The sequence below is a fragment of the Palaemon carinicauda genome, chromosome 1 (genome assembly GCF_036898095.1).
Source record: "Palaemon carinicauda isolate YSFRI2023 chromosome 1, ASM3689809v2, whole genome shotgun sequence".
NCBI lineage: Eukaryota > Metazoa > Arthropoda > Malacostraca > Decapoda > Palaemonidae > Palaemon > Palaemon carinicauda.
This window is the reverse complement of record NC_090725.1, coordinates 213,437,308-213,463,489: the sequence shown is the minus strand read 5'-3', so window position 1 is coordinate 213,463,489 and position 26,182 is coordinate 213,437,308. Positions and strand designations below refer to the sequence as shown.

Here is a 26,182-nt window from a genome sequence, read left to right as displayed (position 1 = left end):
ACCCTGTCGTCTAGCTCTGCGATGAACAGTAAATTGATTGGGACTATCAATTAAAAGGAGAAGGGGTCAGCATTTTTCGTTTGACCTCCCTTTGAATAAGTGTTGCCATGGTAACACCAAATCTGTTCAGAATCTCAGGTGTGAAATTATACGGATACCACTAGTGCCGTGTGTACATAGTACACAGTGTTATTAGACTATTTCATGTACAGAAATTATAAAGAAAAGTCTTGTTAAAAGAGCTTTTCTTCAGTCTGAGAGTGGCACTCATCAATTTTCCCCTTTCAAAAAAGGGAACATTAATTTCTGTGTATGTATCTTGTATAATTTCCTTATCATGCTACATTCATTTAGCATGTAGTCATTTATTAGGAATAAATGTCTATTAAAATGCAGTTGCGTCCTAATTCGCCCAACAATTGCATGTTTAGGATGACAGAGTTCTTTGACTTACTCATGTAAGTATTTCTCATATCATTGTATGCTTACAAACAACGGATGAGGACACATATTGGTTCCGCAATATATACAAGCCTTGAGACCGTTTGTATTCTCAGTGTATACTTACGTTTGTTCATACAATATATGCTACCTTGAGGCCCCTTTTCTAACGTCTAAAAATGAATCTTCCCTGCAGGGGGCAGGAAGCACTAACATTGTTATGTTTAGTGATAATGACGGATAACGGTAACGTCATTTGTCTCAATTGGCCCTTTCGGCCGTAGAAATATTGTCCCAAGGTTAAAGCACGGATGAAAATCCACAGATACATTAATTCTCTGGTATGCTTCCATCCGGACGTCATGGCTTGAGCCCAAAAAACGGATTTTGAGCGAAGCAAAAAATCTATTTTTGGGTGAGATGGCCATGACGTCCTGATGGACCCACCCTTCTTTTCTATGAAAAGATCTTCACAGTTTCCCTCCCTGAACTACTGTATCTGTAGCACCATGCTCAACGCTACAAGGAATGACCGCCAGAGGGAGTTGGCGCGGTTGTGATACGATTGTAGTAGGGGAACCAGGGTAACCTCTATTGCGGCTACCCTTCTAATTCTGCCACGTATCCCCCTCGAAGCGTAAAAGCTATTCGGGGTGCAGATTGCCATGTGGCGTGTCAAGAATACGTCCCCTGATTATATACGATACCCTTGAGAGTAATCTTAAGGGTACTCACGCCAGAAGTTAGAATTCTGTGAAACCTTTGGTTTGATTCTCTGGGAATATCACTGTAGTCATATATACCCTTAGGAAGCTACTAAAGGAACCTTCCATCAGGACGTCATGGCCATCTCACCCAAAAATAGATTTTTCGCTTCGCTCAAAATCCGTTTTTTGCAACTCAAAGGAACAAAATAAACTTTCTACACAGTCTTTGTCTATATATTATTACCTTACCTAATGCTAATAAAACAAAGCTGTTCAGGTATTCTATTTTATTACTATATATTAAGCCTTGCATCGGGAAACGGGTCTATTTTCGGGAACTCGTAGAACGTATCTCAATGTTTTTAATGAAATTCAATGGGAAAATGCACTTCGATATACAAATTTTTAGTTAACGAACGTTTCTTTGAGAACAGAACTAATTCGTATAATAGGCCATTGATGTACAGTGAATGTAAAAAATGGGAACAAGGAAAGGAGAATTCACCAGTCAAAGTTTTGAAAATAGTACTTTATTTGAAAGCATTCTAATTCAGACTAATGACAAATTTCTATCTTTATTTTTCCACACTACCAGCAATGTATTTCATACCCGAATTTACAATTTTACAATGGACAAATATCTAAAAAAAATTTTACAAAAAATCTTTTAAATATTCAATATTATTGCTATGACAGTTTTAAAATTTGAATTCATGAGAAAACATGATACTGTACACAACGCTCATTCTAAATCTTATTGATAACAGCTTACTATAAATGAAATTGCCTACTCAGGATCATATGCAACAAAACAAAAATGCAATTACTCAAGTTCTTCTACAAGGTTTAGATTTAAGTAAAAATGAGACCATACAGTACACTTGTGAAACTCCCTTTTCTATATTAAGCTTAACTACATTACAGTACTTATTGTAAGAAAACCAAATTGAAAGAAAATTACAAGTATCAGTAACACAATATAAATAATAAAAAGCCTAATATTTATAACAAAAGTATAAATTTAACAACAGAATTTTTCACATTTAACAGCTGTAAAAGAAAAGTACTGGTAATGAGGAAGATATTCTTTGGTTCTAATAATTTGAGTTTACCACTCAAAATAACCTTATTCCACACTATCAAGGAGTTGTAAAACACCACCAATATAGCTTCTATCAGTGAAGAAAACCTCATTATTATATTTCTTTTAGAGAATATTATAAAATAATAGATATACTGTACTAGGTAAATGCATGAAACTACACTGTCTAACAGTATTTTGTACTTTCTAATGTAAAATCAACTAAGATTAGGTTATAAAAAAATAGCTACTACATTATATTATAATTATTAACTCTTTCTACATTATTGAACACTCTTGAGATATTCTGTTAATTGGTACAGCATGCTTTATATCTCTGATGACTGCACTTGAATTGTTGTAAATATAAGATTATCCTAAGTAAGATATCCCTTACTTGTATTTCATAGACACAGACTGTAGAAATACTGCAGTTTTTGCAACCAGTATATAACTAAAAAATAAGGTTACCTACATGAAAGTGTCAACTCTTATAAAGCTGTACAATATGAATTGGCTCTTGCAAAGCATTAAAAATCAAAGGCATCATATGAATTATTAGTATGTCTTTACATAACCTTGGTTAACATAAACTGATTACTAGTGGACAATGAATGTAACTTCATATCAGACACTGCAATAACAACAGAGTACAGTTAAACTTAAATATATTACTGGGGTTTGAATTCACTATCGTATGATGCTCCGTAAACCTTTGTAAGAATATTGAAAACATCAAACAAAATATTAATTTCAACTGTTAATATATAGTTCACATGTAAAGCTACCCCAACAAGAACACTTGTAAACAGACATATTCATCATACTGTATAACAGTATACAGATGTTGGTGCAGTAGCTACTTCAGATTAACTTGCATGTCCGTTTAATACGCTGTCGTGTATTAACTATAAAAACATGTCAGATATTCAGTATGATAATGAAATGCAATATTTGCAGACTTGAAATGTATATTATATTAGAACCTGCAATGAAACCCTGCACTTATAGCATACGCTGATTTAATATTTCTTTTTACTGTATAATGAGAAATGGTTTCAAATAAATAGTGTATTCAACAAATTCTGACATTCAATTTGAGAAATACTTTAATAATTTATAAATAACACTTATGATATCCAAGCAAATAATACATTTTCTACCTGCTTGGCCATGTCACATGCTAAAAGCCCAGCAGTTTTTTTATTTCCTAATTTAGAATAATTATTGCACACCATTTATTCTAATTGCATGAAATTGATCTAACATAGTATATAATATGTGATTGCAAGAATGACCTAAAATCTGAAATATAACTATTTTACTTAAAATCATAGATAAATTATGATAACTAGTTGTATTAGTTGTAGCAATAAAAGATTACTTAGGAAAAGAGAGGAAAACTAAAGTCTCGGTAACAATCAACTCATGATCAGAAGTTAAATTTTCAGTCTACAGTTGTTGGAAACTTTTCAAAAGTTTAAACACACATTACAATAGGATTTTAGTTGATCCAATAACAAAATAATGCCAACATTGAACAGTTTTGGAACCTGAAAACTAAAACTAACTAGGGAGCGTGCTATGTTCTTGGGAAAAAAAAAATCTTGAATAAAGTATACGGAAGCCTTTCATATATCAAGTAGGCAAGAAAAGCATAATTCATACGCTGTAAGACCATCCAAGAAAATTGCAGCCTTAATATCTTGGTTGGTAAAGAGGCAATCTATGATAACTTAAGTACATGAAAGTTTTAAAATTACAAAATGCTTGTGATACGGAATAGTTTGCTATTGAGTAAGTGTCCACTGATCAACAACTTTCTTGACTGTACATACAGAAAATTGTATGGGATTTATAATATTTCCTTTCCTAGTGCATAAATTTTGCTAACAAATTAACTGAATTTAGTTAAAGTAATATAAGTGATATTGCCATGATCTATTCATTATTCATACTGTTCAAGAATAAGTGTTTGGTAAAACATTGAAGCCCATGAATTAGTATTTGGTATTCCTTTAAAGACCAGAAATAAGTGTTTGATAACCCTTTAAACTTTTTAGCATAAAAAATAATAATCAATTTTTAAGTGCATTTGCTAATGGCAAAATATGAGTTTCAATACTTTTACTGTATTCTTAAACACATATGTTAGTCATAGTATAATACTTGAACCCTGTGGTATAAAACAAGTTGTTGAGAACTATAATTACTTTTTACTAAACTATCAGCTACTATATAACTGTAAATATCATCACAGCTTCAAAGGACTTGAAGTTGGGAACACGACATGATGTACTTTGGGTGTTTTATGTCCTTTGATTTTAAGCATTTTTCATTTGGACTCCTGTCATTGAACTCTTTGCAGCTTTTAGTAAATTTCTAAATTTTATTTTTCCAGATCAAGCAACTCAAGAAAATGGATACAAGTGCATGGTCAGGTATATGAGGGAGTACATACTTTTCCTTTAATCAAACTTCAAGATTAGTATTGAACAATTTGATAGCTTCCAAAAATCTCTAGAGTATCACTTAGCCTAAAATGATCACACAAGAGTGGTAAATCTACTAATTCCTTTCCTCTTTATAGACCCCTCAGAGTAAGACTCATGCTCTGGCTAATTCCATCCTTCAATATCACACACCTGAAAAAATCCTAAAAGTACTCTTAATATCACTCCTAAGATATTACAAGTTTTGCTTTTAGAGGGCATAGCTTTATGACAAAACTGACAATTAATCCCATACCCAGCATGCCTTGCTCTTTGAACCAAAAGTTTCTTAGATTTATATTGTAATAATGTGAATCATCTTTTGGAGGTAGAGAGAGCAAAAACTGGTGGTGTTGTCAGTATTGAGTATGGTACATACTTTGGATGAATTTACCCAAATCTTGGTTCAAGTGAATGAAATAATGATGTGAAGAGCTCAAAATCTATTGACCCAAAAAGCAGATAAAGTTTAACATTCAGTTCTATATCACACTACAAATATAACAAGATTTAAAAAAAAATGAAGGTAAAAAGTGAAACTAAAATTTTCTCACCATAAAATAACAATTTACTGCTAATGGTATATAATAAATAATGAACTCAAAGCAACTTCCCACTTGAAATCACAAACATCAGCAAAAATTATCATCATGGAATTAACATTCTCCCAGGTGAAAAAACATAATAATGAACTACTTATGTACAGAACACAAATCCAACTAAACAGCCCTCATAACTTAATTTTGTGGATGATAATTCAATTGAATAAAACAGAAAAGTGTAAGAATTTACTGCTTTGCACATTAAAAGATAAATACCCAGTTGCATCTAGCATTAAGCAGTTACAGACCATGACAGTATTTTAGCTAAAATGTTTCAATCCTACCTAAAAGAACATTATGATAAACATAGAAAACCTTTTCTTAGGTAATAATGATAACAAAAGTAAAATATAATAGTTGAATAAGAGCATCAAATATGATTATGCAAAGCTTTTATGAAATATACCCATTTATGGTGTGTATCTAATTATTTGTGCAACCTGGAAAAATTCATTAAGAAAATACGAATAAGATCTAGTTTCAGCTACATTAAATTTTCAATCCTTCTGCCACAAAAGTACAATACTGTACCTATAAGTTCAAGTCTCATATGCTTTTTTTTTTTTTTTACTTGCACACCTTTAACATCAAAGCCTTGTGTCTTCATATCTTCTATATCTTGAGCACCAAATTAAATGATTTCAAACAGTATATTATAGGGAACAGAATTTTGACATTACTTTGCTCTCTCGCTCTCTCTATCTTTATTATGAAAGAGGGTATATAACTGCATATACAAATCATATGAGAAACTGAATTTAATGTATCAAGAGGATGCACATAAATATACTCCATATACCCACGGCAGTGTTACTCTCGGTATATCTTCGCTTCACAGTTTTGAAAACATTTTTTATTGTGTTCAATAGATCCTCAAAATAATGGAAAAATAGGTGGGAAGAGCTAGCCTTAATTGCCAATTGTCCATTATATTGAAAACATGTTCCCCAAAACAAAATCATGCAAAATCAGGCGAAAATATAAATTGTATACGGGACTACTATATGCAATATGTCCAACACCTGGAGTAACATCAAAACGAGCAACTGAGATTAACAAGCTTTTGTCTTTCCCACTTGGATGACATAATCAAGAAATGTAATCTGAATGAAACTCGCAAAAACAAAGACCAATGTAAGCACAGACCGAATTTTAAAAAAATGAAAACAGCGCCAGAAAACATTAGCTGGCAATCTGAGAACTACTGCTACTACTACTACTTTTCTCATGATAAAATCATACAAAATCATAAAAAAAACATGTATGCAAGACTACTATATTTGTAAATGAATGTGCAAAAAAATTGTGAATACCTTATATTTCCAAGTATAAGACAACCTTCAGATAAGGCGAGGTAAAAAATTAAGGAAAATTTTAATGAGTTTATCTCATGTCTGCAGCATAAGACAATTCCTAAATTACAAAATAATTGACTTACGGAAATTTCAAATAAACAAAATAAAGCCAATTCTACAGCATGTTTTCCCTACATATGACACCCAAAAGGGATACCATTGTTTTATCTATATTTCATCGCTAAGCACAATGAACGAAAGTATTCACACATCCAATTATCTACTAATGATACTAATAGCTTTCAGTAATTTATATTAAAACTTTGGTAATCAAGAACATATTGGTATTTTTGCAAAATTTATTCAAAACATCTTATATTAATAGTGCAGATATATCAATATGTTATTGAATATCACAGTTTTTATACGTTTTACTCAAGCTATTAGTATAATTACTTATCAACTTGATGAGTAAATGTGTTCGTTCGCTCGTTCCAATTGGCGATGAATGTAATAAAAAAAAAAAAAAAAAAAAAAAAAAAAAAAAAAAAAAAAAAAAAAAAGGCTGGTTTCCTTTTTGCCCGTCATATATCACTTGTATGTACGGAAAAAAATTGTGAATCGGCCTCATTCAATTAATTTTTGAATTTCTAGGGATACCGTAAAACATTTGTAATAATATCATCTTTGCATATACTGTATCAAGAATACTATTTTGTTATTCATATGTGCATATCCTCGATAGCTAAAGGTTGAAATAAACTGACGACAAATCAGCTGATAGTGTTTACATTTTCTCAGATGGGCTTGCATAAAAAAATGTTGATTTCACTGATATTGAATGATTCCTCAAATAGCCTATTTATTATGAAGATATGCCAATTATAAATAAGGTAAAAATGGTTTTATTACCTTAAAAAAAACACATAAATAGTAAATAAATATAAATATCTTGGAACTATGTACTACTTCTTCTCACAATAACCTTTACAACACCATCCAGACACGAATCTAGCTATTTGGATTTGGTCCTTTATATCCAAAAGCCACTATAAAGTGTTCCGTTATTGTGAGGTTCTACTATTACTAAAAATCCTAATCTTCACTAATGTATTCTAAAATATTAATTTCTCAAAATTATCAGAGGATCAGGAACAGAATATTCAACAAATCATTACATCTGCCAACGAAGTTGGGAGGAGGTTATGTTTTTGCCCATTGTTCGTTTCTCTGTTTGTTTGTGAACAACTTCCTAGCCACAATTTTACTCACAGAGTAGTGAAACTTTCAGGGATTAATTGTTATGTCGAGACGTAGAAATTATTCAACTTTGAAAGTCCTAGGTCAAAGGTTAAGGTCAAGGTCGAGCAAAAGAGCGACCGAATTAACCCTAACCTTAACCCGAAGTTTGCACATGGTTGTCACCCAGACTTCAAATACACCTACGGTCTAAATTGATTCTGGGAAAGGTCAGCTGGTTTCAAGAAATAAGTTGCCATGGCAGAGGTCTGCACTCTGTGTGCTTTTTTTTTTTTTTTAAATAACAGTGATAGGAAAGATCAGGGAAAATAAGATCGAGAAATTGCAATATGGAATAATGATTGTTTATGAATGATGCGCAGGAAATATAAGCAAACCATTCAACAGAGTTCATACTGAAAGTATAGTTTTCATAAACATAATTTTCCTAATTTTCCTTAGTAATTTGCACTTACATGATTAAATCAAAGGCTCCTACCTTTCTAGACAAATACAGGAATGTATTGCAAAATTGTCCATCATACTTAATGCACATACCTGCCATAACATCAAGAGAACCACAAACCTAAGTGTATAAAGTGATGACAAGGGCTACACTTTCTGGTAGATAATTGTGTCAAAAATTTTTAACAATACATGTATGATTACACTATGCAAATCCTAGACAGACTCCTGAAGTTTCCAATGTATCAAACTAAAATCATAAAATTCTAAACAAATCAACCTCTGGTCATATTTCTAACTCAAGAATACACATGATCTTGCGTATGAATTATCCTCAAAATTAAATATTACCTTAGCAACCATAATTAATAAGAAAATAATTGAATGAGACTTAACTTTTACAAAAATATAATTGATCTAGCCTCAACTACTAGGATCATTAGAAAAGAATGATAAAAAATATAATAATAGATCTAAAAAGCATTTAGTACATTAGTTATCTAACCTTAAATTATAGTATTATAACAATGCAGCTTTGCTACACCTTGCTTTTGCTTTTGGTACAAGTTTATTGTAGGAATACAAATTTAAAGCTATAATATTGAACAGTGTGACAAATTATTTTTTTTAAATTTCTATAAGATGGCCTATGGCTGCCTGCTAAATTATTATTAAATATAAAACATGGGTGGGATGGCCATAGTTGAAACATATTTATCTTTAAATCTATAGAAATAACTATAACAGCTGACTGAGTATCAGTTACCAGAGGAAAAACGGTGGATGATGAGCACATCTGCAAATGCTTCATACATTTTCGCGGTGGGTCAGGTACGTACTTCTATTCCCAATTATTTGCTAAAGCTTCGTTGGTTCACAAATATGTAGATTCACCTGCAGATATTAAAGATATACTGTTAATGCCATCACACTTTTTCCTCAGTTAAACAGGGACATAAACTAAACCATAAACTATCAGGGAAATGTCTCTAAATTACCGGTAATCTAATTATGATTATATGCCCCAAAATTTTCAATTAAATATTAATCAAGTCCTTACACAATTACCTCATGCAACACTAAATTTAATCACAAAAAGCTCTGGGCTTTGTGAATAACATATCAGAAATAAAAAATATAGACTGAAACTGGAATTTTAATAAAAATTTTTATTTCTATACTGTACTCAAATGGTGTTCAAATTGCTTCTCTCTGGAAGCTCAGTTATACAGATGTTCACCTTTGAAACTAAAATATTTCACAATTCTTTCCTTCCAATAGAATTAGGCCTCTAGTATAGTAAAGACTATCTGTTTGCAGTCTTGAATCTATTATCTATCCTCTAAGCACCACGAGTCACTGGGGAGGACATTGGTTATGTATACTATAAACATCAGGCGAGTATAGAAATAACAAATCTCATTATTAAAATTTCATTAATTTCTATGAACATCTCCTCATGTTCATATTGCTGAATCCTAAACTCTGGTGTAAGGCATTGCCAGTGATGGAAAGAGGGTCATTTATAACTCTCAAATAATAAAATTGATTTACTAGACGCATCTTTAATTTTTTTTTTGGTAACCTGTTTCAAAATTAAATCTTAAAATATTGTACGAAACTCAAGATTTTTCCTTGAATATTGCCGTATCCTCTAATTGGCAAAAATTTATATGTAACAGCACTTCTGATATCATGATAGCTAACCTTCAAATCTTTAATCCGACATTTTTTGTGGGGACAAAGGACAATTTGGAACTAAACAAATTAAGAAAATTATACCTCTAGTTCTCATAGTTTTGTCCAAATAATACTCAACAGCTCGCACTGGATAAAGAAATCTATTTTCTGATGTTATGTTTACCTCCTTTTCCAAAGAGGGAATTTGAAAGAATTGTAGCAAACCCTTGGTCTTAAAAATATTATTAGCTTTAAAAGTAGGCAAAAAGACATAAAATCCCCTAATGTTCCCCAAAACCACCTCAAAAGATAGATCATGTATTTCACTTACAGCTTTAGCCGAGGCCAAAGCCAACAGGATGATAAGTGTTTTAACTGTGAGATCTTCAATTACAAGCATTTCCAAAGGCTCAAAATTCAAACATTTTAAATATTGTAAAGCTACATCTAAAAAAAAAAAAAACAGACCTGATAACTGGAGGTTTTCCAATATGAAAAGCTCTTTACATATCCACTGTAATACCAGAAATGGAAAATTTTAAGCATAGACCCATATCCCTTAATTGCTGAAATAGAAAGTTTATTTTCATAAAAGAAAGGAAACCAAAATCTAACAATATTGTCAAAACTTGTTCTATATCACTGATATATTTCTGGATCGGCACCAATCAAAAATAAACATTTATCCTTCTTTGATAGATTACTGTATTAGTAAACTGTCTTTTAGAACCCATGACAGACAATCTAGAGGACCATGAAAACCCTTTAGAGAATATGGTGGATAGTCTCCTGCAGTTGGATGTAACATGTATGAGTTTGGATGTATCCCCAACAAAACTGGTTGTCAGAGAAGATTGGTTATGTACATCAACCTTCTCAGATACTCCTACGCTTTAGCTATGGTAAGCAGCTCTTCTAGGAGAAGGACACTCCAAAATCACACCATTGTTCTCTAATCTTGGGTAGTGCCATAGCCTCTGTACCATGGTCTTCCACTGTCTTTTGGTTAGAGTTCTCTTGCTTGAGGGTTCACTTGGGCACACTATTCTACCTTATTTCTCTTCCTCTTGGTTTGTTAAAGTTTTTTATAGTTTATATAGGAGATATTTATTTTAATCTTGTTGCTCTTCTTAAAATATTTTATTTTTCTTTATTTCCTTTCCTCACTGAGCTATTTTCCCTGTTGGAGCCCCTGGGCTTATAGAATCCTGCTTTTCCAGCTAGGGTTGTAGCTTAGCAATTAATAATAATAATAATAATAATAATAATAATAATAATAATAATAATAATAATAATAATAATAATACCACCGAGGCCTCAGACCCAAAGTGGGGCTACCAGCATCATCCTGATGCTTGTAAAATTCCCAACCTTGTTTATCACCTGACAAATTATGGCAAGTGGTGGAAATACATAACAGGACATCTAACTCCAAACTAAAGGATTTAGAACTGGTGAACAAAATACTTATCTTTTTGTTCAACCCAACCACTATAAAATTTTGAGACATTAACAGATGTAGAAACTATTCATTTGGAAAAATTTGACTTTTTCTGCTTAACTGATCTGCTCAGATATTTTTTCTGAAATGAACTGAGGAAGAAGATTAATTTCTTTCAAATTTATCCAAGTCAACAGTAACTCTGCTATCTGGTACATGGATTGTCACCATGTTTCCCCTTGATTCCAGATGTAAGACAATTCTATCATATTATCTAAAAAACAGTTTCAACGTTTTTTCTACCACCAGTGGTTCTCTATTTTGAAGAGCCTTGAATATCGCAAGAAGCTCCATACATTTCATATAAAGAGCTGATTCCTGAGACATCCATTTCCCTGACAAATTTTAAAGATCTAGAGTTGTTCCTCCTTTTTCCTGTGAAATATCTGTGAACAAAGAAAAATTTGGCATATTAATTTCCAAGGAGACTCCCTAGGATAACCGACTATGATTGTCCCAACAACTCTGCAGTTAAAGATGGTTCTTCATCACTCATACAGATTGCATCTAGATCAAATATTCTGTTCCAGTATATATTGATATGAAATTGGACAGTCCTTATCTTATGGCATCTGATGGAAACAAATTTCTCTTAGGATGTCATGGAAACTATCATCCATGTCTGAACTGACATAGATTTAAACCTTTTGAACCTTTTCAACAATAAGTAAAGACTATCTTCTTTGCTGATGGAAAAACCTAAAAAGGAACTGCCGTTACTATTATTCCAAATATAGAATCTTCAGAGTTAAAACCAGAAGAGATTTCTTCAAACTGACCAGGATCCCCAACTGCTTCAGTAACCTTAGCAACCACTTATTGAATGTGAATCCTTCACAACAAATCACTTAAAAATAGCCTATCATTCAGGTATAAAAGAACTTTTAGTCCTAAAATCATAAACAATTTTAATATGGGGGGTATCTTCCTAGTGAAAACTTGACAGGTGGTACTGGGAATAAGACAAAGGCACTTGAATTGGTAAATCTTTGGCCCATTGATGAAACAAATGTATTTCTTAGAATTATGATAAATAGGAATGTAAAAATATGAATCTGTGATGTCTATTGAAAACATCTAATCGCCTTTCTTTATCAACCCCAGATATGCTGAGGGTATTTCCATTGAGAACTTTGTGAGAGCTGTAAACTTATTAAGCTCCAAGACATCTTGAACTGGCCTCCAACCCCTTGATGCTTTGGAGACTAGGAAATAACAGGTTGTAAAATCCCATAGAAGGGTTCAAAATCTCTTCTAATCTTATCTCCTTCCAGAAGTTTTAAAATTAATCAATTTTTTGTGCCTCAGACACTGTCCCAACCATAGAGCCACATACTTGTTCCCTTCTCTTAATCATAAAACACACAACGGCTGCTAAAGCTTTGGAAGCCCCATCTGAAATAGTTTTATCTAACAAGATAGATAACCCTAAACAATACTTAAATCATGATTGCCGGTAAACTTCTCTTTTTTCAAGACTAGAAATAACCCCTAGTGCAAAATCTACAAAAAGAGAGCATTTCAAGAATGCTTGCTACTTTATTAGCTACAAGCAGCATCTCTTTATTAAACCAGCTCACAAACTCTTCATTTATATATTTACGCTTATTAGCTTTAATAAGGGGTTTGAGGGAGATTGAATTATAATTTACAAGAGTAGCTAAATGATTCTTCTTGTAAAAATCAAAACATCTTTGTGGTACAAAAGGCTTTAAAATCAAATGAGAACTAGAATTGTCAGCCTTTCTTTACATTTGATAGATAAATTTATTGTTCCTATGCAAAATGAATTGAAAATTGAGGTGTCAGAGTTGTTTTGGAATGCTGTTTATGATGACTTGGAAGAATATACAGAAACAGAAATTACCTTAAGCAACTTATTTGGATATGTTTCAGAAATAAGTTTTTGTAATGACTGAAAAGAAGATACCTCATTAGAGTCTGGCTTTTACTCAATTTTCTTTATCCTCATCTTTTTGTTCTGAAGTATGATCTGAGGCATTACTTACTGGCCTTCACCTTTGTTTACACTGTTTACTTTGAATGGGAACAGCGGCATAATTTTTTTCAAGGGACTTATTTCTGTAGTTGAGGTACTATCGTCTACATTTACACCTTTAAGAGTTAACCCATGATGAGCTAGTGGCTGAGCTTCCAAATCAGTGATGCACACTATTACCTAAAGCATGATGCAACTGATCAGTTTTGCCGAAACTTTAATAGACACCTTTTGTTCTAAAGGAATCATATGAGATTTCTCACCAGCCACATAGAAAATGCAAACCACTGGTTTAATCCAATTAGCCACTAGATTGTCTCTACTTTACCAGAGGCCTGAGTCTAATGGAAGGAAGAAAACAGGAAATTTTATAGTGTTAGGGGTAAATGTTGATATAACCAAGCTTCTAGAGAGAAGCAATGTGAATATCGGGAGATTCAGAGAAATAATGTGTACTGTCATATTTCTAAGTTTTGTTATTTTCAAAAGAAAAATGTACAGTAATGCATACCATTAAAGATTTTCATGATTGCAAGCTGTGTAAATATTGCGCATGGATGATCAAATCATCATATTGTTAGTGCACATAAAGCAAATACTTATACAGCAACTGGTTTGTAACATGGGTAAACTGGCATGCAAAACTGTAAAATGAACATTAATTACACATTCAACATACACTGTTACAATAGAAAAGGATGTAAAGTAATCTATTTGTAATGAAGCAAAATCAGGCATTGGGGTCCTTGTGTATCCATAAAAATAGGGCCAGTTTTATATTTCATTCATAAATAAGGCAATTGTATCAAAATATGGACAGTCATTTGGTTATGGCTTCAATTGATTTTAGTCCATGATAGACGTAAAATGTGTTGTAAAATCAGCAGTATTTCAATGTACAGTATGTAGCAATCACTCTCTCATTCCTCAATAGCATAACTATGTCTCTCTTGCCTTTAAAGCAACCAGTGTCACCCATTCCTGCTAGTAATACAGACAAGAACACTATATAATCTAAAAGTCTGGGTTAATATATATTCTTTTGTGAAGTATTCTCCTGACAAAAGAAAGGGTACCATAACACCATACTGTACGTTAAAAGTACAGTAGACTCACCTTGAGTGTTGTTGCTTCAGCAATCAAAATGTAGCAACCGATTCCTCAAAAAATAAACCAGATACACATTATTCTATAAGTGGAATGTCATTCAGGTGACTGCAGTGAACCCATTACCTTGGCCTTGTAGTGGACAGCAGGCAGCTATGGAAAAGGCATTTTGAAAGCCTCACATGATACTAGAAGCTAAGCTATTCCGATGATTTAATGTCCATAATGCATCAATACCTTTATCATCATCAGTAATAACTTAATAAAACTGCAAATAACTTGGTACCCTTAGAAAATCAGTTAAAATTTCAAAACCTAGATAATCAGTTAAAAGTTTAAAACAAACATCACCCGGTCCTAAATACTTCAATTTCCTTCGACTAATCTGTTGATTAGATACCATAGCTTCTTGTAATATTGCGCATAAAGAAAATGAACCCTAACAATTAGTTGCAACAAATATACAAAAAGCATTACAAAATTTATTTTAATATCTTTTGTCCATCGATCTTTCACAGATTTGACAAACCTTAACCAACTCTTCCTCAATATACAGTAAATCTAGAAATAGTTTAAAAAGGGGGAAAATGTAGTGAAACCATGTGTATCACATACATAATTAAAGCCCCATAATCCAGCCTTATAAACTAATTTTATCAGATGAAATATCATTAAGGCCTTTTAATCATAAAAGAAGAGGACTTTCAGAAATTTTAATCAACAATATATGCTTACCAATGTCATTTATCCGAATATGACCTAAGACATACTGTAATGCATAAATCTTAAGAATAAAGACAAAAATATAATTTTAACAATAAAACTTATCATTTCTATACTCACCTGATACTCACATTGTTTCTCTCCTGAAGCCTGGTTTTATATTGTTTACAACAAAATGCAAAATTTTAAAAGTAATTCGTATTTTCCCTAGCTATACAAACGACACGAGCTGAAATCAGTAGTTGAAATGGATAACAAGCAGTTATCTAACTGGCAGATGCAGGGAAAAGCCTTCCCCCCTCAGAGTTGGTTACTTCTTCACTTTTGATATTTTGACCTAGGACTAGAGGGGTGGTTGAAGAGAGGAGTTATATTAAAGACTCAAGTTTGTATAACTACGAAAAATACATAATAACTTTAAAACTGTATTTTTTCCTAAATAAAATGCAAATTCTAGTCCTTTAATTACGGAAACTAACTACTTGGAGGGTCTGCACTCCCCTTAGAATCAAACTGGACGATTCTGTAACTTCTCTGAAAGTGTGCAAGGCTGGGTCTGTGGAGACGCAAAGTGAAGATACTAACACACCCTATCTGTTTATTATAGGGATGGCAAACAGGTAGGTTTAGGACGTACAATAATTATACTGTAATGTACCAAATAAAAGAAACTTTCCTTAAGGGGAAACTGTCAATAACAATCAAACACCAGGCATATGAGTTATGGGTTGGTATTGGAATTGTCATCCCCCAGCTTGCATGGGGGATGGGAAGATATACCTCTTTGGTTGCAAAGAATGATGTTTTGAAATGTAACTTATCAGGATCTGGCCTGACCAGCATGTAACACTGACAGTTGACCCCAATAGAGGGGCAGAAAAGGAAGAAATAGTCATACTACATTCATTTCTGGCTTATGTAAGAACGATTCCATAGACGGGATGCAATCTATCCAATGAGGGAGCTGGGCTTGCTACACCAGATTGAACACCCACCACAGGTTCAAGTATAAAGGTGTCGAAGGACTTGCAGGTACTTCCTCCCAGTAAAAAAGGCTGTTTTAAAAGAGAGGGGGCAAAATGGGGTAAGCGTAAGAGACCTGAGGATTAGAGTTGCATTCCACTCCGGGGCATAAGGTCCCAAGGTAGGCAAGACTGCTCAGAGTTCCTCATGACTATAGACAACTCCAAGGAAGCTGAGATATATATGCCCTTCAGTCAGAAGACTATACTCAAGGCTGAGTGATAGGCTTTGATGGCTGCAACTGTCTGAGAGGCGCTTCTCCTGTCAAAGGAAGACGAGAAAATGCGTGATCTGTGCTAAAGACACTCCGACCAGTGAGAAAAACCCCCCTTCTACGACACCAATTGTAAAAGTTTTGATGACCCAGTAAAGTACTCATCGAAGAATTTGGTATCCCTTAGTAAGAATTGGAGATTAAGTTGGAAGAAAAATTTGACAAATTGACGCCCAAAATCAACCACCGACTAATGAAGAATTATTGAAGCTAGAGAAACAGCAGAAAATTCAGGAATGTTTCCCAGATCTAGAACAAAGGAACTTCAAACCTAAGGATATGCAGCATGGTTTTTACCATTTATCCAAGTGTCTGTCAATCTTTGAGTCACAGGCTTGTTCAGCTGAGCATTTTGCAGAAGTATCTAATGGTGTTTGAGATTTATTCCTTCCATATAAGACCGTTTTTGAACGAGAAAGGGAGGAATACTATTAAACAAAATATAGACCACTTCCTTGCAAGAGTTGAAAAACAAAAAGGTAGAGTTGACCTCTCACAGCAGCAACATTACCACCAAAAACTACTTTGTTGTCATTCTCCTCTCACAACTGTTTCGTCACTTCCAGCTCCACTTTTTGTGTCCAGTAAGCAGAAGAAAAGCCATATTTAAGGTGGTGACCATTGGTAATGGGTTAAGATTATTGTACCTTAGATAATTCAAATTTATATTGTACCATCTCTATCTTTCAATCATCAATTATGTTTCATCCAAATGCTTTATAGTATTCAAGCACTTCACAAGGAAGCTTATTAAAGTAGGTATCTGTTTTTTATGAAATGATAGCAAGTTGTTAGTACCTTGCTGTGCACAGTACATGCAAGTCAATTAATAGGGTGAAATTCTAACCTACACTAAAAATTTATTAATGGCGAGTCTCTTGTAATCGATTAACGAAGTAGGATGGTGTATTGCTGCATTGGAATACATTTAGATTAAAAAAAAAACTAAGTGATAGATTTTTTTATCAATATTAAGAGACCTAAATACATCTGCAACCACGCCTGAAGTGGATACATCCAATCCTAGATGTTTGAGTACAGAATTCAACATGTATTTATATTATTATTACAGTATTGTTATTATTATCACTTACTAAGCTACGACCCTAGTTAGAAAAGCAGAATGGAATAAGCCCAAAGGTTCCAACAGGGAAAATAGCCCAGTGAGGAAAGGAAAGAAGTTAATAATTAAACTACAGGAGAAGCCATGAACAACCAAAACAAAATATTTTAAGAAGAGTTACATTATAAATAAAAACTTGATATATACACTATAAATTATAAAAACTTCAGAAAAACAGAAGGAAGGGAAATATGATAGAATAGTGTGCTTGAGTGTACCCTCAAACAAGAGAACTCTACCTCTAAGACCGTGGAGATCATGGTACAGAGGCTATGGCACTACCAAAGACTAAAGAACAATGGTTTGATTTTGGAGTGTCCTTCTTCTAGAAGAGCTGCCTACCATAGCTAAAGAGTCTCTTACCGTAGCTAAAGAGTCTCTTCTTATCAGGAGGAAAGTAGCCACTGACTGATTACAATGCAGTAGTTAACTCCTTGAGTGAGGCACAATTGTTAAGCAATCTCGGTGTAAGTGTATGAGGACAGATGAGAATGTGGCAAGAATAGGCCTGGCTATTCGGTGTATGTGTAGGCAAAGGAAAAATGAGCCATAACCAGAGAGAAAGATCCAATGTAGTACCATCAGGCCAGTCAAAGGCCCCACTAGTTCTCTAGCGGTATTATCTCAACGGGTGCTGGTGCCCTGGACAACTTACCGCCAATAACCCTAAATAGCTGAAATTAACAGTTTGTTTTCTTAAGAAAGGAAGCACAACAATTTAACAATATTATCCTAATTAGCTCTAGTCACTGACACATTCCTTGACTTGCAACAACGAAAATAAGCATTTCATTGCTTATCACATAGATTATCAGCAGACTGCCTTTTGGAACCCATGATAGACAATCTAGAGGACTTCAAAACTTTATTGTCTCCGAGAATATGGTGTACAGTCTCCATGGGGTTAGATGTTGTGCATATAAATTTGGCTATACTGATCTTGAAAACGGTTGTCTGAGAAGGCTGATCTTGTATTGCAACTGTCTCAGATATTCCTAGAACAGAGGCTACAGATATGTAAAGCACTCTCTTTGAGGCCAAAAGGGAGCAAACACTGCCATCCTGCTGTTTGTTGACATATTGAACTTATCACATCTTAAATACCTGAGAATGGTAGAGACATACATATCCAGATTAAGTCCTGAGAGAGGGCATCCACCTTCCATATCAAAGGATACAGAACTGCTCAGAAAAATATCTATATCTTCCTGTCGACAGAAAATAGCGAAAATAAAACTGCCACAAAAATTCCCCAGTTTGCAGTATCACCGAGAGGTATCAGATCAGATTTGACTTGATATAACTCTAATCAGCTAAGACCTCTTGCTCAGAGAATTTATGTTTCAAATACAAAGGAATACAATTTAACCATAAAGGAAACTCTTAACAGTTCCTCCTTTACTAAAACCAGGAAGCTCTATCACTCACTGTCTAGAAGAAACGGCAACTCTTTTGGGTGATGTGTTTGAAAGTAAGCAGAGTAATGAGAAACTAAATCTTTCTCATTCCTGTTTTTTTTTTTTTTTCTGAGGCTAGGTATTTTAGCTTTTCAGTCCAGAAAAAATTAAAACTCTCAAGATGAACCTAAATGGTTATGGAGGTGTAGACTCATATGATAGTTTTTCATGCATTATGCATATGAAATTTCATAACTGTAACCATCCTTTGCCTTCAGATCTTCCCAGACAGTAACATCCAACCTGTATTACTAGGCATGCAGCTAATTCTAACAGTCATGCCTTCTCCATCATGACTCAATACTACACAGTATTCTAGAAGCTTTATTTCAGCTATGACCAGATTGTGGAATGATCTCCCAAATCAGACAGTTGAATCGTTGCAACATCAGAAGTTCAAATTTACAGCAAATATTTCTATGTCGAACAGACTGACATAAATCTCTCTTCATAGTTTATATATGGAAGTTCTTTTGTAACATCGTTACTGATCTTATACAGATTATTCATTAATTCTCATGTAATTTATTTATTTTATTACATCCCTTCCTCATTGGCCTATTTCTTCTTGTTAGAGCCCTTGGACTTATAGCATCCTGCTTTCCCAACTAGAGTTGTATCTTAGCCAACAACCCCCCCCCTCTCTCTCTCTCTCTCTCTCTCTATATATATATATATATATATATTGCTTTCCCAACTAGGGTTGTACTTTATCTATCTATCTATCTATCTACCTCTCTCTCTCTCTCTCTCTCTCTCTCTCTCTCTATACATACATACATACAGAGAGAGAGAGAGAGAGAGAGAGAGAGAGAGAGAGAGAGAGAGAGAGAGAGAGAGGTGCAGTTTCAGGACTTTTCGTTTTTCTGATAGTATGGTTATAGATTACAAAATATGTTTAATGAAGAATAGAGTATTGCTTGTTTATATTGAGATTGCAATTCAGTTTATCTGAGAGAGAGAGAGAGAGAGAGAGAGAGAGAGAGAGAGAGAGAGAGAGAGAGAGAGAGAGAGAGAGAGAGAGAGAGAGAATAACTAAATTTTTACCTACTGCTAAATGTGAGCATTTTGTTTCTATTTATTAATCCGATTTATCTTTATATTTTGGTTAGTTTTTAATCGTTGTTACATATGTTTTGTATTATAATTATTGATTTAAGGTTTGGATATAATAAATAAGAAGTATAAAATATATTTGTTTAGGCCTATAGAGATCATCATCATCTCCTACACCTATTGAAGAAAGGGTCTCGGTTAGATTTCACAAGTCGTCTCTATCTTGAGCTTTTAAATCAATACATCTCTATTCATCATCTGATACTTCATGCTGCATAGTCTTCAGCCATGCTGGCCTGGGTCTTTCAACTCTTCTATTACCTTGTGGAGCCCAGTTGAAAGTTTGGTGAACTAATCTCTCTCGGGGAGTGCGAAGAGCATGCCCAAACCATCTCCATCTACCCTTCACCATGATCTCGTCCACATATGACACTTGAGTAATCTCTCTTATAGTTTCATTTCTAATCCTGTCCAGCCAATTAACTCCCAATATTCTTCTGAGGGCTTTGTTCTCAAATCTACAAAATCTGTTAGATATTGTTTTATTGTCATACCATGACTGATGTCCATACAGTAACACTGATCTCAATAAATTGATGATACTGTATAGCCTGATTTTTATATGTAATTTCAGGCGATTTGATTTCTAAATTTTATTTAACCTAGTGATTGTCTGAATTGTCTTCTTCAATCTTTATTAAACTCCAATACTAAAGATCCTCTATTGAAGATCATAGTTCCTAAATTTTTAAATGATTCCACCTCGTTAATCCTTTCTCCTTCCAATAATATTTCACCATTGCATATTCCGTTCTCACTATCTCTGTCTTTTTCTACTTAGCTTGAGTGCAACCTCAAGTGATATTTCATGCATTTTGGTAAGCAAGTTTGCAAGTCCTGTGGTGTTCTACTAACAGCATAATCACCATACTCTAGGTCAGCTAATTTAATGTTGCCAATCCAGTACAATCCTTCTCCACCATCCCCAAATATTCTATGCATTACTAAATCCATGAGGAGGATAAACAATATAGGTGACAACACATTCCCTCGGAGTACTCCACTGTTCACTGGAAATTCCTTTGATAGGACTCCACTAACATTAACTTTGCACTTGCTATGCTCATCAACAGACTTGATCAAATTTACAAATATAAGAGGAAACCCATAATAACACAGGACTCTCCACACAACTGGCCGGTCCACACTATCAAAGGCCTTTTCATAGTCCACAATTGCCACCAAAAGTTGATTTCTATATTCTATACAATCCTGTACCATACGTCTTGAAATGAAAATTTGGTCAATACTACTTCTACTTTTTCTAAATCCTGCATGTTGTCTCTCAACTTTTCATCAATCTTTCTCTTTAGTCTCTTTCGTATGAGCATACTATATATTTTCATGGCAATTGATGAGTGTGATGCCTATGTAATTATTGCAATCAGTCAGATATTTTTTTGCCATTTTCACCAACACTTCCAGCTCCCACTCATCAGGTTTTACCTCTTCATGCCACATTCCACAACATAATCTTATGAGTTATCTGGTAGTCACTCCATTTTTAGCCAATAAATCTCAGCAGTTCTTCCATCATATCCAGGAGCTTTCCATCTCTTTAGTTTTTTAGTGATAGCTCCGACTTCAAACACACTGAATTCATTCATGAACACGTCAAGGTCTTCATCAGCTTCAGGTATATCAATCAAATTATTCCCTTCATGTTTCCTATTCATGATCCCAGTAATGTTTTAGCTAACATTGCCTTTCTTCATCTTCTGTTGTTATAATAGATTCATCTCTCTTTTCGATGGGTATATGCTTCTTCTTAGCCCAAGTCGAGATTTCATTAATAATTCAGTGAGCAATTCCTACACCTTAGCCACACCCTGAATTCATGGCTTTGTCAGCCTCATCTGCTTTCCTGTCTAAATATTCTCTCCAGTCATTTCTAGCTATTCTTTTGACTTTACTATTAATACTGGAATGCATAACATGCTCTACCTTGTAATTTTCATCACTTCTTTGAAAACTTTCAATAATGAATTTCTGTATTTGTCTCTTTTAATAGTATCCCAAGTATCCTTTGATATACATGGTTTTCTTCTTGTAACTGCATGACCCAAAACTCCACTATCAACCGACTGATATATATCCTTATTATTATACCATTCTTCATTAATTGTCTGCTTTTCGTCTCCTGAAGTCTTTTAGACTGCAAATCGATTCTTACATTCAATTGCAAAACCTTTATCTATGCTCATCTTCTAGAAGCTTAGTTGTATCAAACCTATGTATCCTATCTACATTTCTGTTGAGTGTTTTCAGTTTTAATTTCAGTGTGGAAATGAGGAGCTAGTGATCGCTACCAATATCTGCACCTCTATAGCTTCTTATATTTCTCGTGAGTCCTCCTTCTCTCTTTATTAATGGTTATGTGATCTAGTTGATTTTTGTAATGGCTACATGGTGAAGTCCATGTATATTTGTGGATGCCCTTGTGCTGGAAAAGAGTACCTCCAATAACAAGATTGTTTGTTGAACTAAAACTTATAGTGTGCCCCATTTTCATTTGCAACTTTGCCATTCTCTATATCTTGATTATTCTTTTTAAATTTAGCATTGAAGTAACTGATCGCAATTTTCATATCTCTTTCTATGATCTCATCTATTACACTCAGCAGTTCTTCATAGTATCCATCTTCCCTTTCTTCAGAGGGAGTCATCTGTTGGTGCATAGCAAACTATAATACTCATATTGCACTACTTTGATTTAAACTTTGCAAGTAACAATCTACTATTTACAGCTCTCCATTCCATTAATGCCTTTTCTGCTCTTGGTTTCATCATCATTCCTACCCCTTCTCTTCCAACATACATATATATATATATATATATATATATATATATATATATATATAATATATAGAGCCTATATATATGCACACACACATATATATATATATATATATATATATATATATATATATATATATATATATATAGAGCCTATATATACGCACACACACACACACATATATATATATATATACTTATATATATATGTATATATATATATATATATATATATATATATGTGTGTGTGTGTGTGTGTGTGTGTGTGTAATTTCCTTCCATATACTATTTTAGTTACCCTTCCTTTTCCATTTTCTTTTCGTGCATTTACAATATGAAGTGTTCTTAGTAACTTTGTTTTCTTGTACCCTTAATTTATTATGTCTTTTATGTTCCTTTCTGTTAGTGTTTTCCTCCTCCTTCTGTACATTTTCCCCTTAAATTACCTTATTCTTTTGATAATTTTATTTCAGGCTAACACAGTACTGTACTAGCCAGGAGGCTAGTACAATGGTAATGTGTTCGCCTAGCATTCGTATGGCAGCAGATCGATCCCAGCCTGGGATAAGAGTTTAAGCTGTTTACTGGGTAGCCCACTGCTGTGGTTGGGCACCACAGTGTGGTGTTGTGCTTGCCCGACTGACGTTCCGGGGAGTATCTATTCTGAAGAAACTGAAAATGAAACCACACACTTTTAACTTGACCTTTATAAAGATTTAGCTTGATGCTTTACTTTTATCTTTTCTATTTACCTTTTCCAATATTTATTTTAGCTACTCCTCTCTTTCCATTTTCAATTCACCCTTTATTGCTCACTATCAACCTTTGATGCTTGCATTTAAGATTTCCATGGCACTGATTTTGATGTCTGCATTAAATGTTTTATGGTTCTTTTTTTCCGTAAGAGTCATATTCTATGATGAATTATTCACTAATCTTGAATGTAAATCGTATATTAGAACTTGTATCTATTTGATTTACATCTCTGCTTAATTCTGAGTGTGACAATATTTAATTTTAACACAATTATTATTGTATATGACACAGTTAGGTTTTATTTGTAAGTATATTTCCCTGGAGCCAATAAATTATCATTTAAGACCTTTGCTTCTACAGAGAGATTCATAAAGATTCGTGGATTCAACATACCACTTCATGTTTGCGTATGCCCTGAATTCCTTAATTACGCAGCCAGGTGAGCAGGCAGCCTACTTCAAACAGTCTACTGTATATGATATACAGCCACAGACTGGAGAGCAGTGATCCCCCATCCTTGTCCCATTATATTTATAAGTGTACACAAGCTACCCTTTTCTTTTTAGTATCACTTCAGTACAGTACTTGAGAGGGATCAAGTGTTGTTAACACTGGTGCTACGTCCTGAGTAACCTCAAAAATCACATACTTATACATTTATCGAATGAAAGAATCCTTTAAACCAGCGGAAGGCTTTCTAATTTGACGTCCTCGCTGAGAAATAAGATCACATAACTGGGACTGAGACCAAACGACTACATAACACGACAAATTTTGTCCTCTGGAACTTCAAAAGGCTCAAGCAATACATGTTATTTGATTAAGGTGTCTATGTGGCTTCATTTCCCCCTTAGCTAGAAGAATGTCTAGGTGATATTCTTGGTTTTATCTGGCTATAAACATTTGGTTGTCTGTGCGGAAATTTTTGTAACCTTAACAATCTTATTTGTTGCAAGAAAGTTTTCTTATTTCACTTTGTTTTCATTGTTAGTTTTTTCTTGTATCCTTGCACATTTTAAGTTAGCCTTACAAAGATTGTGTAAATATTGTGAATAAATGCATAGGGTAAGTTTAAAGGGATCACTAATTTTAGCTAAACATCTTTCCTAGATTTTATATATATATTACAAAATGGTATTAAAAGTCTAAATTGAATCATCATAATGCCTCTAGCAAATAATTATGTGAACACATTGGTTGTTTTTTAAACTCCTCTGGATTCATGCCTCAAAGGAAATCCAAATATTCACAACTTAAACTTTTTCATCCTGAAGATTTTCAAGCTTAAGGAACTTTAAATGCTTTTCTTGTTAACATATGATCAGGTGTCTTACATTTTTATCTGTTCTGCTGAAATGAACAATCCATCTTATCCCGCCCTAAAGTGAGACACACAGGTATGCTTTAGAACATCCTCTCATGCTCTTGTGTTATTGCCTTTACTTTTTTTTTTTTCCGCACTCTCAAATGGTGTGCACTCTTCTGTGCTAGGTGTAGTACCTTAACACTGAGGTGGTTTTGGTACAGGCAAAGTGTCATTAGCAGTTTCCTTGTCTGTTGTCACGGAGTGTTGGCGCTCCACTCCCGCAGGTTAGGATCCGGATATCTGTTATGGGGAGGTCTTCCCAAAATGACTTCCCACACTACCTTCAGGTCACCTTAAGTGTGTTTTAACGACGAAAGAAATATCGTTGATTTTTTATGAGTCCGCCTGTTTACATTCTGTGCCTAATGTTTGCTTAACATTGTCATGTATTTATGTGAATTATTCATCTAAGCAGTGTAATTATTTACATCTTTGTACTTATTCATAAGCATTTTTAGTTAAGATTGTTGACTATGACATATGCCAGTAACCACCACTTAATCATTGTATATATCTAATTTTAAATGCTAGATCATAGGATTTCTCTGTAATTACTCTTCCCCTGGAACTGCAGAATTCTCCTTCTATTTACAGTATACAAGCACCACTGGAGAATTAAAAGAGCATCTTAAACCTTTATATTGGCATTTCAACAAACACACTGATGTTACTATGAATGCACAATTATCTGAGCGTGCAGCCTTCGCCCACGCACCTGAAATTATGGGAATTAGGAACCTGGTTATTACTCCTTCATCTGCCTTGGCGACAAGAGGGTTCTACAATACCTGTCTTACTCTACCAACAATGTAGGACGAACAAGAGGCCTTCATTCATCATCATTATTCTTCATCTTCAACTGTAAGACCCATAGTATGGTCTCAAACTTACTTAAATTACATGACTCCTGTTATAGTCTTCAAGTGTGGAACTTGCTTT

General features: G+C 33.8%; 1 protein-coding gene and 1 long non-coding RNA gene across 3 annotated transcripts in view; one reads left to right on the top strand and one right to left on the bottom strand.

Annotated features, from left to right (window-relative positions):
• Nucleotides 1-5,149: 5,149 nt before the first annotated feature.
• Nucleotides 5,150-26,182, bottom strand: part of LOC137653925 (phosphatidylinositol 3,4,5-trisphosphate 3-phosphatase and dual-specificity protein phosphatase PTEN-like) — a 487,265-nt gene continuing 466,232 nt past the window's right edge. Inside the window, exons 12-13 of one of the 2 annotated variants that reach the window (XM_068387566.1) lie at nt 14,619-14,762; nt 5,150-9,216 (exon numbers count right to left, since the gene is read on the bottom strand). In XM_068387566.1, coding sequence (XP_068243667.1) covers nt 14,710-14,762 — 53 coding nt within the window. In that variant the 3' untranslated portion in view covers nt 5,150-9,216; nt 14,619-14,709. The remainder of the gene's footprint in view (nt 9,217-14,618; nt 14,763-26,182) is intronic. The other variant, XM_068387584.1, reaches the window with a different exon arrangement.
• LOC137644077 (uncharacterized) overlaps nt 25,482-26,182 on the top strand; it is a 953-nt gene continuing 252 nt past the window's right edge. The window contains exons 1-2 of the long non-coding RNA XR_011045125.1: nt 25,482-25,659; nt 25,838-26,182. The exon at nt 25,838-26,182 is cut by the window's right edge and continues 252 nt beyond it. This is a non-coding gene — a long non-coding RNA (uncharacterized lncRNA). The remainder of the gene's footprint in view (nt 25,660-25,837) is intronic.